General features: G+C 31.9%; 1 protein-coding gene across 1 annotated transcript; it reads left to right on the top strand.

Moving 5' to 3' along the window:
- Positions 1-11877: 11877 nt before the first annotated feature.
- LOC125218895 (putative F-box/LRR-repeat protein 23) lies at positions 11878-12961 on the top strand. The gene is made up of 2 exons (XM_048120690.2): positions 11878-12278; positions 12349-12961. Exons 1-2 carry the CDS (start codon positions 11926-11928, stop codon positions 12860-12862), a joined length of 867 nt encoding a protein of 288 aa, XP_047976647.2. The 5' UTR covers positions 11878-11925; the 3' UTR covers positions 12863-12961.
- Positions 12962-14393: the final 1432 nt, after the last annotated feature.

The raw sequence follows: 14393 nt of genomic DNA, 5'->3' as shown, positions 1-14393 counted from the left end.
TGTTCCATTAATATGCGAATGCCATTAAATCATGTCAACAGTTTCCAGCTAAGGACAGGAATGTCAATCGGGTTGGTCCATCGAGTTTCGGGTCAATTCTATTTGGGTTGCGGATCAATAGGAAGCGGATTAATCGGATTGTGATTTCTTTTGGATCATAAAAGTTCGACTCTAACCCTAAAAGCTCGGGTTTCGGGCTAACCCAGCAGGTAAATCACTACCGATAAGATTAACATATGATAAATCCAATAAATAATGATGAAAATTAGTTATATTCATAAAATGTAAAATATATAATTATGATAACTTTGAGACATATGCTTAAACTCAATCATAAATATGATCAAATACTAATATTTGAGATATTTCATGAAATTTTAATGCATGTTTTAGAAATTTAAATATTTTTTTGTTGAATTTCAAGTTTTTATTTATTTATCGATTATTATATTAATAAAATTCAATATATAATTTGTATATATAAATAAAATTGAAAGTTATTTTTTTAGTTATCTATATTATAAAATTAATCAATGAAGTGTCGAATTAGGAGTAAAAAAATAGTATAATAGAAATTTATCGAGTTTTCGGGCCAGTCTATCGGTTTTCGGGTCTGGCCCTAACGGGTTACGGATTAATCGGGTGCGGGCTAATCAAGTTTTAATTTAATCGGGCTAGAAATTTCTAGGCCTAATCCTATAAATTTTGCGGGCTATTCGGACCAATCCATGGGTTGCGGGCTACACTAACATCTCTAGCTAAGCTAAGGTATCTGTCCTGTATTACAAAAAAACAATTACTGGAGCAAATTTTTAGATGAACAAATATGTTCATTAGGGATTCAAATTGACGACCACCCGCCATGTTATCGATTTACTCTTTTTATGCATTGAGCCAAAATTCTTACAATAAGCCACGTCTCTCGAATTAATTTGTATATTATTCATTTTTTTTACTTTCAAATTGAAATAAGAGTATACAAATATTCTATTTTTTCTCATACTAACTGATATATTTTACTTTTTAGTACATCCCACTCTAAATGATTAATTTATAAATATAGAATCATCAATCTCTCTACATTTTCCATCAATTTTACTTTATTCTCTTCCCTTTACTCAAAGAACAACATTACATAAAATCTCGTGCCAAATTAGAATTGCTCTACTTAGTGTAGGACAGAGGGAGTACAACTACAAAAATAATACTCCAATAAATTACAACGTCATATAAATAAAATAAAATCTACTATGACTTAATAGAAATGAAATAAAATCTACTAATTACTTCCTCTATTCCATAGTAATAGAGTCATTTTGTCATTTTTGTACGTTTCATAGTAATAGAGTCATTTCCTTTTTTAGTAAAAGTCTACACATGTTTCCACATACTTTACTCTTACTTACTTTTTTCTCTTTTCATCTCTCTACCTTTTTCATTTTCCACTTTATTCTCTCTTTACTTAGAGCATCTCCAATGGCTTTTGGCCAGCCATAGGCCTAGCCAAAAACTCCTCCTGCCACATCATCAGGACAAGCAATAGCCTAGCCATAGGCCAGAAAAATTATAAAAAATAAATAAATTTACAATCACGCAAAATACGGAATTAAATTTACGACACAGATACGGGAAAATGCAATAAAACTGATGGCCGGACCGACACCTTGGCATTGCTCGTTGAAAAGGGGCGTTGAATTGAGGACGTTGCGGTCGTTGTTTGACCCGGTTACACCAAAATACGCATGTCAAATCCACAGCCGGTAATCAGCTACGGCCTCGAGGATCATCGTGGGATTCTTTCCCTTGTAGCCGGTCGTGTAGAACCCTTTTCAGGCGGCGGGACAGTTCTTCCACTCCCAATGCATATAATTTATGCTGCCCAACATCCCCGGGAACCCATGCAGCCGTGCATCTGCATCAGATCCTGGTAGTCTTCGGGGGTAGAGCTTCGAAGATACTGCTCACGGAATATTTCAATGACGCCCTGACAGAAATACTTCAGACAATCCAGGGTACTCTCGCCGATGTGGAGGTACTCGTCCCACATGTCTGCCACGCCTCCGTAGGCCAACTGCTTGATTGCCGCAGTGCACTTTTGTATAGCTGTGTAGCCGGATCTGCCCGCGGCGTCGTACCTGAACCGGAAACACAGGTATCGACGCTTTAGAGCGTCAACGATACGCATAAACAGCTCCCTACGCATCCTAAAACGCCGCCTGAAAAGGTTGGCCCCAAACCGCAGCTCCGGAGCGAAGTAGTCTTCATATAGCCGCTGATGTGCAGCGACGTGATCCCGATCAACCACAGCTCGCCGGTGGACAATGGGTCGAGGTACCGCCGGCTGCTGCGGCTGCAAGGCCCTTTGTATTAGCCGATTTATCTCGCGGGACCTATAGGTGTCCAACTCTTCGTTCAATCGTCGTTTGAACTCCTCAGCATCCCCACCACTACCACCATCACTACCACCACCACTACTCATTTCGCGATAGTGATCTTTTACAGAAGTAAGAAAGAGAGAAACTCGTAAAAACAAGTGGTGCGAATGAAAATGACGTTAAAATCGCGTATATATAGAGTTTCGAAAAAAAAATTAATAAAGGGGGCTATCCGGTCGCTAGCCGATCGGGTCGCCACAATGGCGGCGAGGCGACCGGCTAGCGGTCGAGAATCGGCGTGAGCTCGCCGATTTCGCCCTCGCCGGTTACAATGGTCTAGCAGCGCACCGACGAGCGCGCGCGGAGCGGCTAGCCGGCCCGCTAGCCGCCATTATTGGAGATACTCTTAACTCATCTAACATAATTTTTCTTCATGTTCGTGACGAAAAGAAAACGCCTCCATTACTATGGAACGGAGGAAGTATATTTTTGATCTTCTTCATTAATGACGTGAAAAATAATACATTATGCACTCGAGCTCCTCATTTTATTTGTTTTGGAATTTGCTTATCGCAGATGTGGCTGAAATTTAAAAAATACTGACATTGACAAAAATAGGTTTTGACTACTCTTTTTTAGCTTACTGTGGACGCCCTTTTAAGAGACCGGACTAAAATTTTGGGACACTTAAAAAGGAGTAATTTAATGGGATGGGTGGTTTTTAAATAACTGGCAGCAATAATAATAGAGTAATTACTCGAATTTGCATGCAAAAATAAGAACACAGACTCTAAATGAAGAATGACTAGTTAACCATCAAGTCAAAATAAATGTTAGTAACCACCGCCCATAGTAATTAGGCTGCTACTTTAAGTTATATTACTCCTTGTGGTCTAATCTACCGATTCTACCCCTCCCCATTTTTAAACTTCTAAAACCGGCATAAAGATGGTTTCATTAATGATGGAGAGACGCCAACTTTTATGAGGGTAACTCAATAGTAGTTGTATTAATAAATAAAATAAAAAGCGTGATGAATTTTAAAATTAGAAACTTGAATACTGACGGCGGATTGGTTGAAAGCAGTTCTGACTACGAGAAATGATTGAAGTGACGTGGCCCAATGAGAAAAGGTAGTGGGAAAAGTGGTGGGGGTTTGCGTTGTAACTGTGTGCGTGCGTGTTGTGGATTGCTGGGACACATATAGCTGGCCGTTAAAAGCGGTTTCACGAACGCTGCGTGATGCCGCGTGGCTCCTTTTCCTTTCTCTCTCTATCCTGTTGCAGCTCTCTCCACCACAATATATATTCTCTCTCCTAATTTCTTTATATACATATATAGTGTATGTGTGTAATCTCTTTTTTTGTGCGTGAAATCTGGAGTATACTTCTTTACAGAAAAGAAATTAAATGGATTTCCATTTCTTCCAACTTTTTCATTTTATCTACTATAATGATTTTAAAACATTACTGTACAAGAGAATCCCAATTTTCATGATCGATTGACTACTTGGTTGCAATTTAATCTATGGATATGGATAATTATTAATTTATTATTGATTAAGTACAGATAAACAAGATTTGGTGGCGTGGGGCTATCTATCCTCGAATATGTGTTTGTATTCTATTGGCATAATTAACTAATGAAGAATGTGTTATAATAATAATAATAATAATAATAATAATAATAATAATAATAATAATAATAATAATAATAATAATAATAATAATAATAATGTATAAAGTTTGCAGGCAATTTGTTGACAATTTATAACAAGATTAATTGGATTGATGCGTTTTCGTTTAAATTTAGTAATTTAAATTCATACTAAGATTTTGGCACAACACAATAACATGAACGAATTTTACTGAAAAATAGTGAAAAAACAATTATCATAATAATTTTGTCCAAGTACTTAAATCGAAACTATCGAGTAATATGTGGAGATGACTGACGAATTGTATACATCAATCAAACTAATCTCATTGTAAAAGGACAAAATTTTAGCAGCATACTTTGCATTATTAAATCATTTGTTGTTGAAATGTGATTCTTTATCACTAATTATAGCATATGATGTACCAAAACGAGTCAATATACTTTTTCTAGTGAAGTCGATTACCAATTTTGAATCATTGGTCTCATCGAGCAAAACATCGAGCAAAACATAACTGCAAATTGATACTATAGTGATTATTTCCTCTTTAATAACTTTAGTGATTAGTTCCACTTGACTCTACTTATAATTAAATCAAGATAACTTAGCTTCCTAAGACGCCTATGATCCATTAAATTCATGATGCGTTAGCATAGTTTCAGTATCAATCTTGACACATAGGCTGTATTGGAATATTTCCATCGCAAAAGAAAACGACGGTTAATACTTAATACTCTTCATAAAAAACAACATAGTTCCTGTCTAACTTGGTTCACAATCACATGGCTTGTTCAATTTGAAAGATTATAGCTCATGATTGAATACATATGTATTAGTATGTTTGGTTCATGATACTAAAACCTTAGATGGATAATCGTATATATGTTCTCTCCATTTCTTAATAATAGAAACTGTTTTCATTTTAGTCCCTTCTCTAAAAATATAAACTTTCCACTTGATAAACTTCTTTCCCTTTATGTGATAAGACTCATTTTTCACTAACATATAGTACTATACATTTTCCTTTCATTTCTTTCATACTTTATCAATTTTGTATTAAAACTCATGTCATTTTAAATGTACTTATTTTTTGGAAACTGAGAGGAGGAATAATAATGCTTCAGTTACCCTCTCTAACTAGAATAATATGGCTTCAAATTAAAGAAACATAAATAAATAGATATTTTAGTAAATTCGTAATATGCTCATGTGTATATACTCCCTCCGTCCACGAATAAAAGTCTCGTTTTTTCATTTTGGTCCGTCCACGAATAAGAGTTCCGGTTCATAATTACCATAAATAGTAAAGAGACTCCACATTCCACTAACTCATTCCACTCACATATCATTTAAAACTAGTATAAACAAATGGGATCTTTATTCCACTGATTTTCTTCCACCCATTTTTTTTAACATTTCTTAAAATTCGCGTCATTTAGAAATGAGACTCTTAATCGTGGATGGAGGGAGTATTGACTTGTCCCCGCCTATTGAATCTTGCTAGTACTCATTATAATGTCAAATCAATCGAACAAACACTTGATAAAATTTATTACACGTCAGATAAATCAGGGTTGTGGTTTTTTTGAAAATCCAAGTTCATGTTTGTCATTTATTTCATCTGTATTCTGGCCATCCAAGTTCATCTCATTCCACTTAATTCAAATTATTTACATTTTTATGAATCAAATTGACAGTGTACATACTACTTGATTGTTTGGATGATTGTCATTAACAAACAGCTCAAAATTATTCTATTAATTATATTAATAATAATAATAATAATAATTAATAATAATAATTAATAATAATAATTATTATTATTATTATAATTAATAATAAAAATAAAAATAATAATTATTATTATTATTGGAGAGTAACATCCAAAACAAAATGAGAAAATATAGGTAAATTGTCAGAAAACCCACTAAATTTAGAAAATTCTAGTCAATCCTTCAATTTTTTTTAAAAAAAATAGTCGATTATAGTATAACATTAACAATTTCCTCATTTGTCCATAACCAAAATATAGTGCCTTACATGTACTTCATGTTTTGTAGTCTTTAACATATTTAATTGTCTTGTAAGTCTATCTTTAGAGACTCTGGGAGGAAAAAATGCCCAAAGATGGATAGGATGTGGGAATTTTTAGATATGAGACAATGGACAAAAGTTCATAATATAATTGGCTATTACCAATTATTTATCATTTTTTGAATTGATCAAACCTATTGCTCTAAAAATTTTGGTACAAATGAATGCTTCCAAAACTTCAAGTCAAAGAATCTATCTCGCTTTCTGCTTAAATGTATTTTGGGTGTGCCATTCTTTAGTTACAGGTAACTTTATATACTTCCTTTCCTCTGTTTCTTCATAGTTGAGGCGGAACTTTTCAGCACGGAATTTTAGAAATAAATGTTGGGTGTGTTAAATAAATAGATAAATTAGTACTATAGATAAGAAAAGGTAGAGAGAATAAAGTATAAAGTGAATAAAGTAGAGAGAATAAAGTAAGAGGGAGTAAAGTAAGAAAGAGAAAAAAAATTACTATATATGGAAATGACTCAACTATGAAGAAACTTTCCGAAATAGAAAAATGACTCAATTATAAAGAAACGGAGGGAGTATTAGTTTATATAATTTAATCTCAGTATGTCTAAAATACTGAAAGAATCATTATATATTCTAAATTATATTATGTGGTTGAACTATAAAGTACAAACAAAGTGGAGTATCATTGAAAGAAAGCAAATTTCATGGAAAGAATATTTAAAAAGTGTGTAAATGTTGTGGCATGCTTTTGGACAACATGTGAGATTAGATCATGGACTTGGATGTAAACCTATTTTTAAGTGTATGATATATCTATTGTCAAACTATTATTCATAATCTTTCACTTTTATTACATTTTTAAAAATCAGTACTGAGTAGTCAGAACACGATTAAATATTTCTGACAAAGGGTATATAAGTTATTTCATTCTTTACTTTCAAGGATTAGAGTTTGGGCTATCCCACTTTATGTGATCACTTATGTCATTTAAGTTTATTATACTTATTTTTATCCTATTAAAAAGGTAAAATGGGGAAATTTTAGTAAATTAATTACATAAAATTAGTCAACTATCTATCTTATTATCATGAATTATAAATATTCCTAACAACATAATAAATAAATATGAGTAGTGGAATTGTGGCATTATCGAGTAGGTGAAATTCAAATACTTGTAACATTCAATATTCATATCTTACGGTCAGAGAGGTTTCAAAATAGAAAGAGTTCAACTACTATTGTATGAGAAAAATATGTCTGTAATACAAAGAGTACGTCCAACTCATATCCCATTTTATTTAAAGTAGTATTAGTAATTTCTAAAGTAGGTATAACAATATGATGATAAGTAGCTAGTGCCTAGTGGTCAATAAATTTCACGAGATTCTTTATTGTAAACTATATATTTAATATTTTTTGCACAATATGGATTATGGGGTAAGAGTAAGACAAATGTAATTATAGTATGAAATACCATTGAAAAGTTAGTAACGTAAAGAATTCGGTCACAGCAATAGAGGAAGAATGCTTTATTGTTGGTTTCTACGGATGACTAGAGGAAATTTCGGCTTTCATATGTATCATTTTCATTTGACCCAATCATTTACTTTTATCAGTCTCCACAATCAGATTCTCGAAATCTAATTTCAAATTTCTAATTAGATTGGGTATGAACATAATGATGCTAATTAATAGATAATACTAGTATTAAATAATAGTGTTCAATGGTATAGTACTTTCTACAGGCATCGGTACGCTCATGCAACATCTATATCCAGATTCTAAATTAAGTCATAATTTTGCTAAATCATGATTTCCACTTCCCCTAATTAGAATCCCGTGACCTCATACCCCAAATCACAACACAAGTTAATTTTATTAAATAATTTAATAATAATAAAATAACTAATCACTTAGTTAATACTACATAAATCCTAAACAACTAAATCAAAAATCAAACTACACACACTTTGAAATCTTGATTTAGTTGTGAAATAACATTTTTATTTTAAAATTCTCTAAGTAGTCTTTGACATTAATCCTGAATAATAAATCTCGTTCACTCAGAAACACACTGAGCTGGACCAAACCTCTAATATTGCTGTCAGACCCTTCTCCCCCTCTCCCATTAGTAGTCTCATATAAATCTTCTCACTTTGAATAATCTGACAAAAAAATTTGCTATAACATTTATTTATAATTCGATACTCTCTTGGATTTGTAATTAAAAAACTGAAATCAATTGAACTTATATACTAATAGTCTGTCCTTTTTAGACGTTTTGAATATTTTATTCTTCTGTGAACACGTTTTCGGAGAAGATTACAGTAATTTGTGATTATGGAATCTCAATCCCATAAAATGCTATTCACATTATTTCCTATAGAAATAATCGAATATTTTCATTTGACTAAGTGTATTATTGACATTTTTTAGGTTTATAAGTGTATTAGTATTATTCCAATTAGTTGACTAAGAATAATATTGCAACAACGTATATGTATAACACGTGAAATTTCAAAATCTCCAAAGATGCTGTTAATCTCCTTACTAATTATCTGCAATTTGTCTTTTGTGAAATTCAGAAATTAGTCAACAATATCTAGCAATATGAATTGGTCAACAACAACAACCGCCATTATTTATTTTGAAAAGAACATTCAATCAAATACACTATTCCTACTCTAATTATACCAGTCTATAATATTAAATACTTTAATTACAACAATTACATGCATCCACATATATTGTACTATGTCTTTCACATACACATTCATGTATAGCATATGACATAGACCAATTGATCATTTCTTACTGGATTCCACTTGATAAGATAAATTAAGCTTACATCATGGCCCAAAAATTATTACTCTATTAATTTTTTTTCTCAATTTTATGCACTGCAAAAATAAATAAATAAAACTTATTATATCAATTGTATAGACTGATTAAAACATTGTATCTCATTCACAAATTTTATAATTTCGTTAAGAAATTATAAATCTTGTCTTTATGATACAATGACAAAAAAAAAATATAGCCGACAATATGTAAACCACCAAATGAAAAGTTAAATCATCAAATATAATTTAAAGAGAGCATCAAGATGCACTACCTGAAACTTTAGACTACAAAATAGTGAAATGTTGTTTTATGTCTCAGACATTTCCACTTAAACCAAAACATTTGGCACCCTTTGTAGCTTACATTTTTAATTAAACAACTTTTGCAATATGCATCCCATAATTATGCATGGTTCACATTGTTCAAATTTGATCACCATTTTCACTTTTTAGGTGATTATGTATGGAGCATTGGAGTGCATGATACCCAAATAAGTGTGAAACAGAACAATATGCAAAGTTATTAAGTTAAAATTTATCTTAAACTACTTGATAATATATGTATATGATGAGACAAGATATAACACCATGATTGCATTTAAATTGCAACAAGACAAGATATGGCATTCTTTATGTATGTGTTTGAGACATACGTCGTCTTAAATTGATTGAACATCAAATCATGAGCTTTCTAAAATTTTCCATTTGCAACACGCATGTCATCTTAAATTCATTGCCCATTTTACATTATGAAATGACAAATTGTTAGAGAAGGACGTAATATTGTACTTTAATAAACAAATCTTTAAGATATTAACCCATACATTATTGGTTAAAATTATAAAAAAAGACTTGCACATATGTATCACGTGGGGACTGGATCTTTCATGAAAAAAGAGAATGACGAACAAGCACATAAAAATTAATGAATAAGATATGAACAAATAAACATAAAATGTTCGTTCATAATGTGACTGAACCTATATGTGCATTCATCAACATTTAGTAAAGAGATGCATACTTGATAGTCTTTTGTGGTCAAAGAGAATAAGATTCTCATTTCTTACACCAATATTTACCATTATATATTCTATGCGGGCATCATCTGTGAGCATCACTCTTGTTTAGTCCACATTAGACATTAATATTTATTGTTTACACATTTATATATATTGGATTTTGGAATACTTAAAAGAAAATTCCCAGTAGATGATGAAACTTGCGAATAAAAAGAAGTCACGAATATAATTTGTAAAATGCTCAAAACTATATTGATCTTCTAAACATAAAACACAACTTTGAATGTCTTAAGTCATATACTACTATATATAGTACTATCATATTTGGGTCAGAATTTATATCCTGACCTTGAGTAAAAAGAGACAATTATTTATGTGTGTGTTCAAAGTACTCAATTAAAGCATGACAAAAGTTGACTATAATAATTTAACATCCATACAAAACTCTGTGGTCAGAATTTAGATCACTTTGGAGACTAACATACCAATTATCAAATAGGTATTGGTTTATCATAATAATAAAAGCATGTATCAAACTATCAATAATAGCTTTCACGTTATTCAAACAAGGAAAAAGTCCAAAATTTTAATAATTTTTTATAATAACAGGATCTTAAAATCAGAAAATCTCGCATGCTCAATCATCAAACAAACATTAAAATATTTTTGTTTAGCTTCGAACTAGTAATGTCAATATTTTTTGTTTAGGTTCTAACTTCTAACCCAAAATAGAAAACGAGTATATCCCAAATTTTATATGTTTGTGGGATGGAAATAATAATAGCTTGTCTTAATTTAAAAGCAATGGACTGTTTTAATTTAAGAAAATGGGCTGCCTTAATTTAATACTCCTAAGTAACTAAAATAAGAGCTCATCAAAGAAATGAACACAGCCCAATGATTTAAATGAGGACAACCCTTAGTTATTAACAAGAAGCGGCCCAGATTTCATCACGAACAGGCCCGTTTGTTTTCGGCCTATGAAAACATAAATGCCCCAGACCTGCGTTTTCTTCAACGAGAGTAAAGAATGTTTGATTGAAAAAATAAATAAATAAATTCTAGATGTTTAGATAATTGGAGGCATAGTTTAGTAGATATGATAACTATAGATTAGATTATTTAACCTATATTATTGATCATTTGATAGCATAGATTATTTTTTCTAAAGTCTATGATTAAGGACGGATCCGATATAATATACTCTAATATTATAGATAAATTATCCGGTCTCCAAATTAGTTATCTCCATTTTTTTTGAAACCTGACAAATCTATCTTCTTACACAAATATCCTTTGTTTTTATTTCTCTACATTTGTTCCATCATTCACAAAAAACTAATGTCAACTCCACGACAAAGAATGTGTAGATTGACAAAAAAAAATAATATGAATCTGCAACGAAACAATTGCAATTCTCAATTCCGTCATCCTACGCTAATAATTTTGATGATTTTTCAGTTCCGTCATAAATCACACCGCGCCTTGGCACAATTCGGCTTTATGAATTTGGTTTTGGGATCAATTGAGATAGAGAAGTAATGGAGATGGAGGCTGGAGTACCCCTTTTTCTCTAATTTTTGAAAGTAACCCTAATGATTATGAAGTTAATTAAAAAGGATAATATTGTCATTTCCTATTTTAATCTATTATTTTGAAAATTCTATCAAACAACGTAAAAAATAAAGTGAATATTTCCTATAATCTACCAAACATGTAGAACAAACTATAACAGATAATTTATATGAATGATAATTTAACTTAGGATAAGTTTATAACCCTACTGGAGATATTTTAAGTTCCTAAAATCCTGCACTAATTAAACAGACTTCTCACGTAAAAGACTAAAAAGATGGGAAGTTGACCGAGCAGTCTCTTATTTAAACAGGAGTACATTCATATTCATATTGATATCATCATCATCCAATATAATATATATACACGAACCATGATATAATCACTAACCCCTGAAAACGAAGATGTTGGGCACTGGAAAAAGATCGAAGCCGATGATCTTAACTGAACCTCCAATTCCTACAGCCGCGCCGGCGCCGCCCTGGATCGAACTGCCCGATGATTTGACGGCGAATATCCTGCAAAGGTTGGGTGCTGAGGAGACGCTCGAGAGTGCGCAGAAAGTGTGTACCACATGGTGGAGAGTCTGCAAGAATCCCATCACGTGGCGCGTGATTGATTTGGATTATAGACGTTGCGCTGCCAGCAAATTTGACAAAATTTGCCTATGTGCAGTGGATCGTAGCCAGGGACAATTGGTCGAACTAAAGCTTTTCTGTTACGAAGCGGATGACTTCCTAAACTACGTAGCCGAGAGGTATAATATTTCTTGCTTGTATGATCAAATTATTATGTTCATTTTAACATAAGTAGTATTTTTTTGGCAGATCAAATCAGCTTCGATGCCTTACACTTACAGAGAAGGATGTACTCGGAACTGCTTATGCTAAGGCAATAATGAAACTCCCACAATTGGAAGAGTTGCACTTTATCAAGATGGATACTGTCGGTCCCACTGACTTTGAAAACATTGGCATCTCTTGCCCCACGTTGAAATCACTTACATTTAGCAACAGTTGGAATGAGCATCTAGAATTTACAGAGCACGCTGTCGCAATTGGAAAAACCATGTCTAATCTGTGCCATCTCCGACTTATTGGACAGAGGATGGAAAATAAGGGACTGGAAGCGATCCTCGATGGCTGTCCCCGCCTTGAATCACTTGAGCTTCAGCGATGCTCCGGTCTTGATTTGGAAGGGGAGCTAGGCAAAAGATGTTCCGACCAAATAAAAGATTTGAGGCTCCATTTTGAGGATTCTGCCTCTATGGGTTATTTGGGTTGGATTATGAAACAAATTCAACCACAACTAACTGAGCTTAAGGGAATAATTTTTGGATGATGAATGACAATGAATATGGGAAGTCTAAATATGATCCCTTCTGCAGTTTCTTGTACTTTATTTTTGAATGGTTATAAACTCGAATGGTTTAGTTGGCAACATATCTGAAGCTTCATTCTATTCTATCTTCTTCCTTTTCTATTCTCCTTGAATAGTTTTGCCGGTGTGAATATTAAGAATTTAAAATTAGCATAATTAAATTGTTCTGATTTTTCATTTTTTCTCTTTTCAAAATTAAACAAAGATAAAATTTCATTATCCTTCCCCAAACTGCCAAGCAAGTGAGTTGATGGATAAAATTTCATTATCCACCAATATTATTGAAATCTATTCCATATTGATTCCATATGTATGATCACTGGCAGGCACAGATGGAGGGAACGAGGGGTTAAATCCCTCCAACATGAATTTTTTTTTATATTTCTTTTACCTTTTAATTTTTTTTGGATATTATTGAAAACAGTTTTCAGCCCTTTCCAAACCACAATATGATTTGAAGGCCATGTTTGGTTGAGCGAAAGTAAAGTTCGCACGAAAAATTATTTTTAGGAAAATGAATCCCAGGAATATGATTCCTAATAACTTTACTTTCCCGTGTTTGGAAAATGTCAAGATTTTTTAAATTTTATACTATTTGATTTAAACACCAAACTAAAAATATACTCCTACTTACTCTATTCGTCCCGCTTTAGGAGTCCCGATTGAGTCGGACACATGTTTTAAGAAAGTGTTTGAATGTGTAATAAATAACTGTTGCAGTGGAGGTTGAAACTCACTCTTAATTGAGTGTGTAATAAATAAATATTTTAATGGATGTTGGGATCCACTTTTAACACTTTTTTACTTACTTTGTAGGCACTTTTTAAGTTTATCCCAACCGGGACTCCTAAAGCGGGACGCTCGAAATTGATCAAACAAGACTCCTAAAGCGGAACAGAGGGAGTATTATTTTATTTATAAAAAAGAATAATAATATAAATTTTTTAATAAATTACTCCCTCCGTCCCGCTTTAACAGTCTCATTGACTTTTCTGCCATCTTTTTGTAAAAATGATAAAAAATAGTTAAAGAGGAGAAATGGTAAATTAAGAGAGAGAATAATATAGAGAAGAGTCTTATCTACATTATTGTCTTTTTTATTTTACCATCTCTCCACTTTAACTATTTTTTATCATTTTTATAAAAAAAGGGCAGAAAAGTCAATGAGACTGTTAAAGCGGGACGGAGGGAATATTAATTACAAATGATAATAATTAGTATATTATTATGTATCTTTTTATTATTTTAAATATAAATTATCCATCATAATATATAATATAATTATAATTATAGCTACATGGAGTATTATAATCATAAATGATTATAATAATAAATAGACTGTTATAATTATAAGTATAATTATAATATTCAAGGATATTATAACTGAATAAATTTTATAATTTTAAATTTCACTACGACTTTATTGATTAATATTAATTTATAAAATAATAATAATAATTTTTTATTATATAATTTATATTATATATTACAT

This window comes from Salvia hispanica, chromosome 1 (genome assembly GCF_029641045.1).
Source record: "Salvia hispanica isolate PSC_SH4W2 chromosome 1, Shi_PSC_v1, whole genome shotgun sequence".
Classification (NCBI taxonomy): Eukaryota; Viridiplantae; Streptophyta; class Magnoliopsida; order Lamiales; family Lamiaceae; genus Salvia; species Salvia hispanica.
Note: the sequence above shows the minus strand (reverse complement) of the source record. Positions and strands in the feature narration are given on the sequence as shown.

Excerpts from the sequence above, each read along its gene's own strand:
- LOC125218895 (XM_048120690.2), top strand. The coding sequence starts at position 11,926 with ATGTTGGGCACTGGAAAAAGATCGAAGCCGATGATCTTAACTGAACCT. Across the intron at positions 12,279-12,348 it reads CTAAACTACGTAGCCGAGAG|ATCAAATCAGCTTCGATGCC; the intron begins GTATAATATTTC and ends TTTTTTTGGCAG.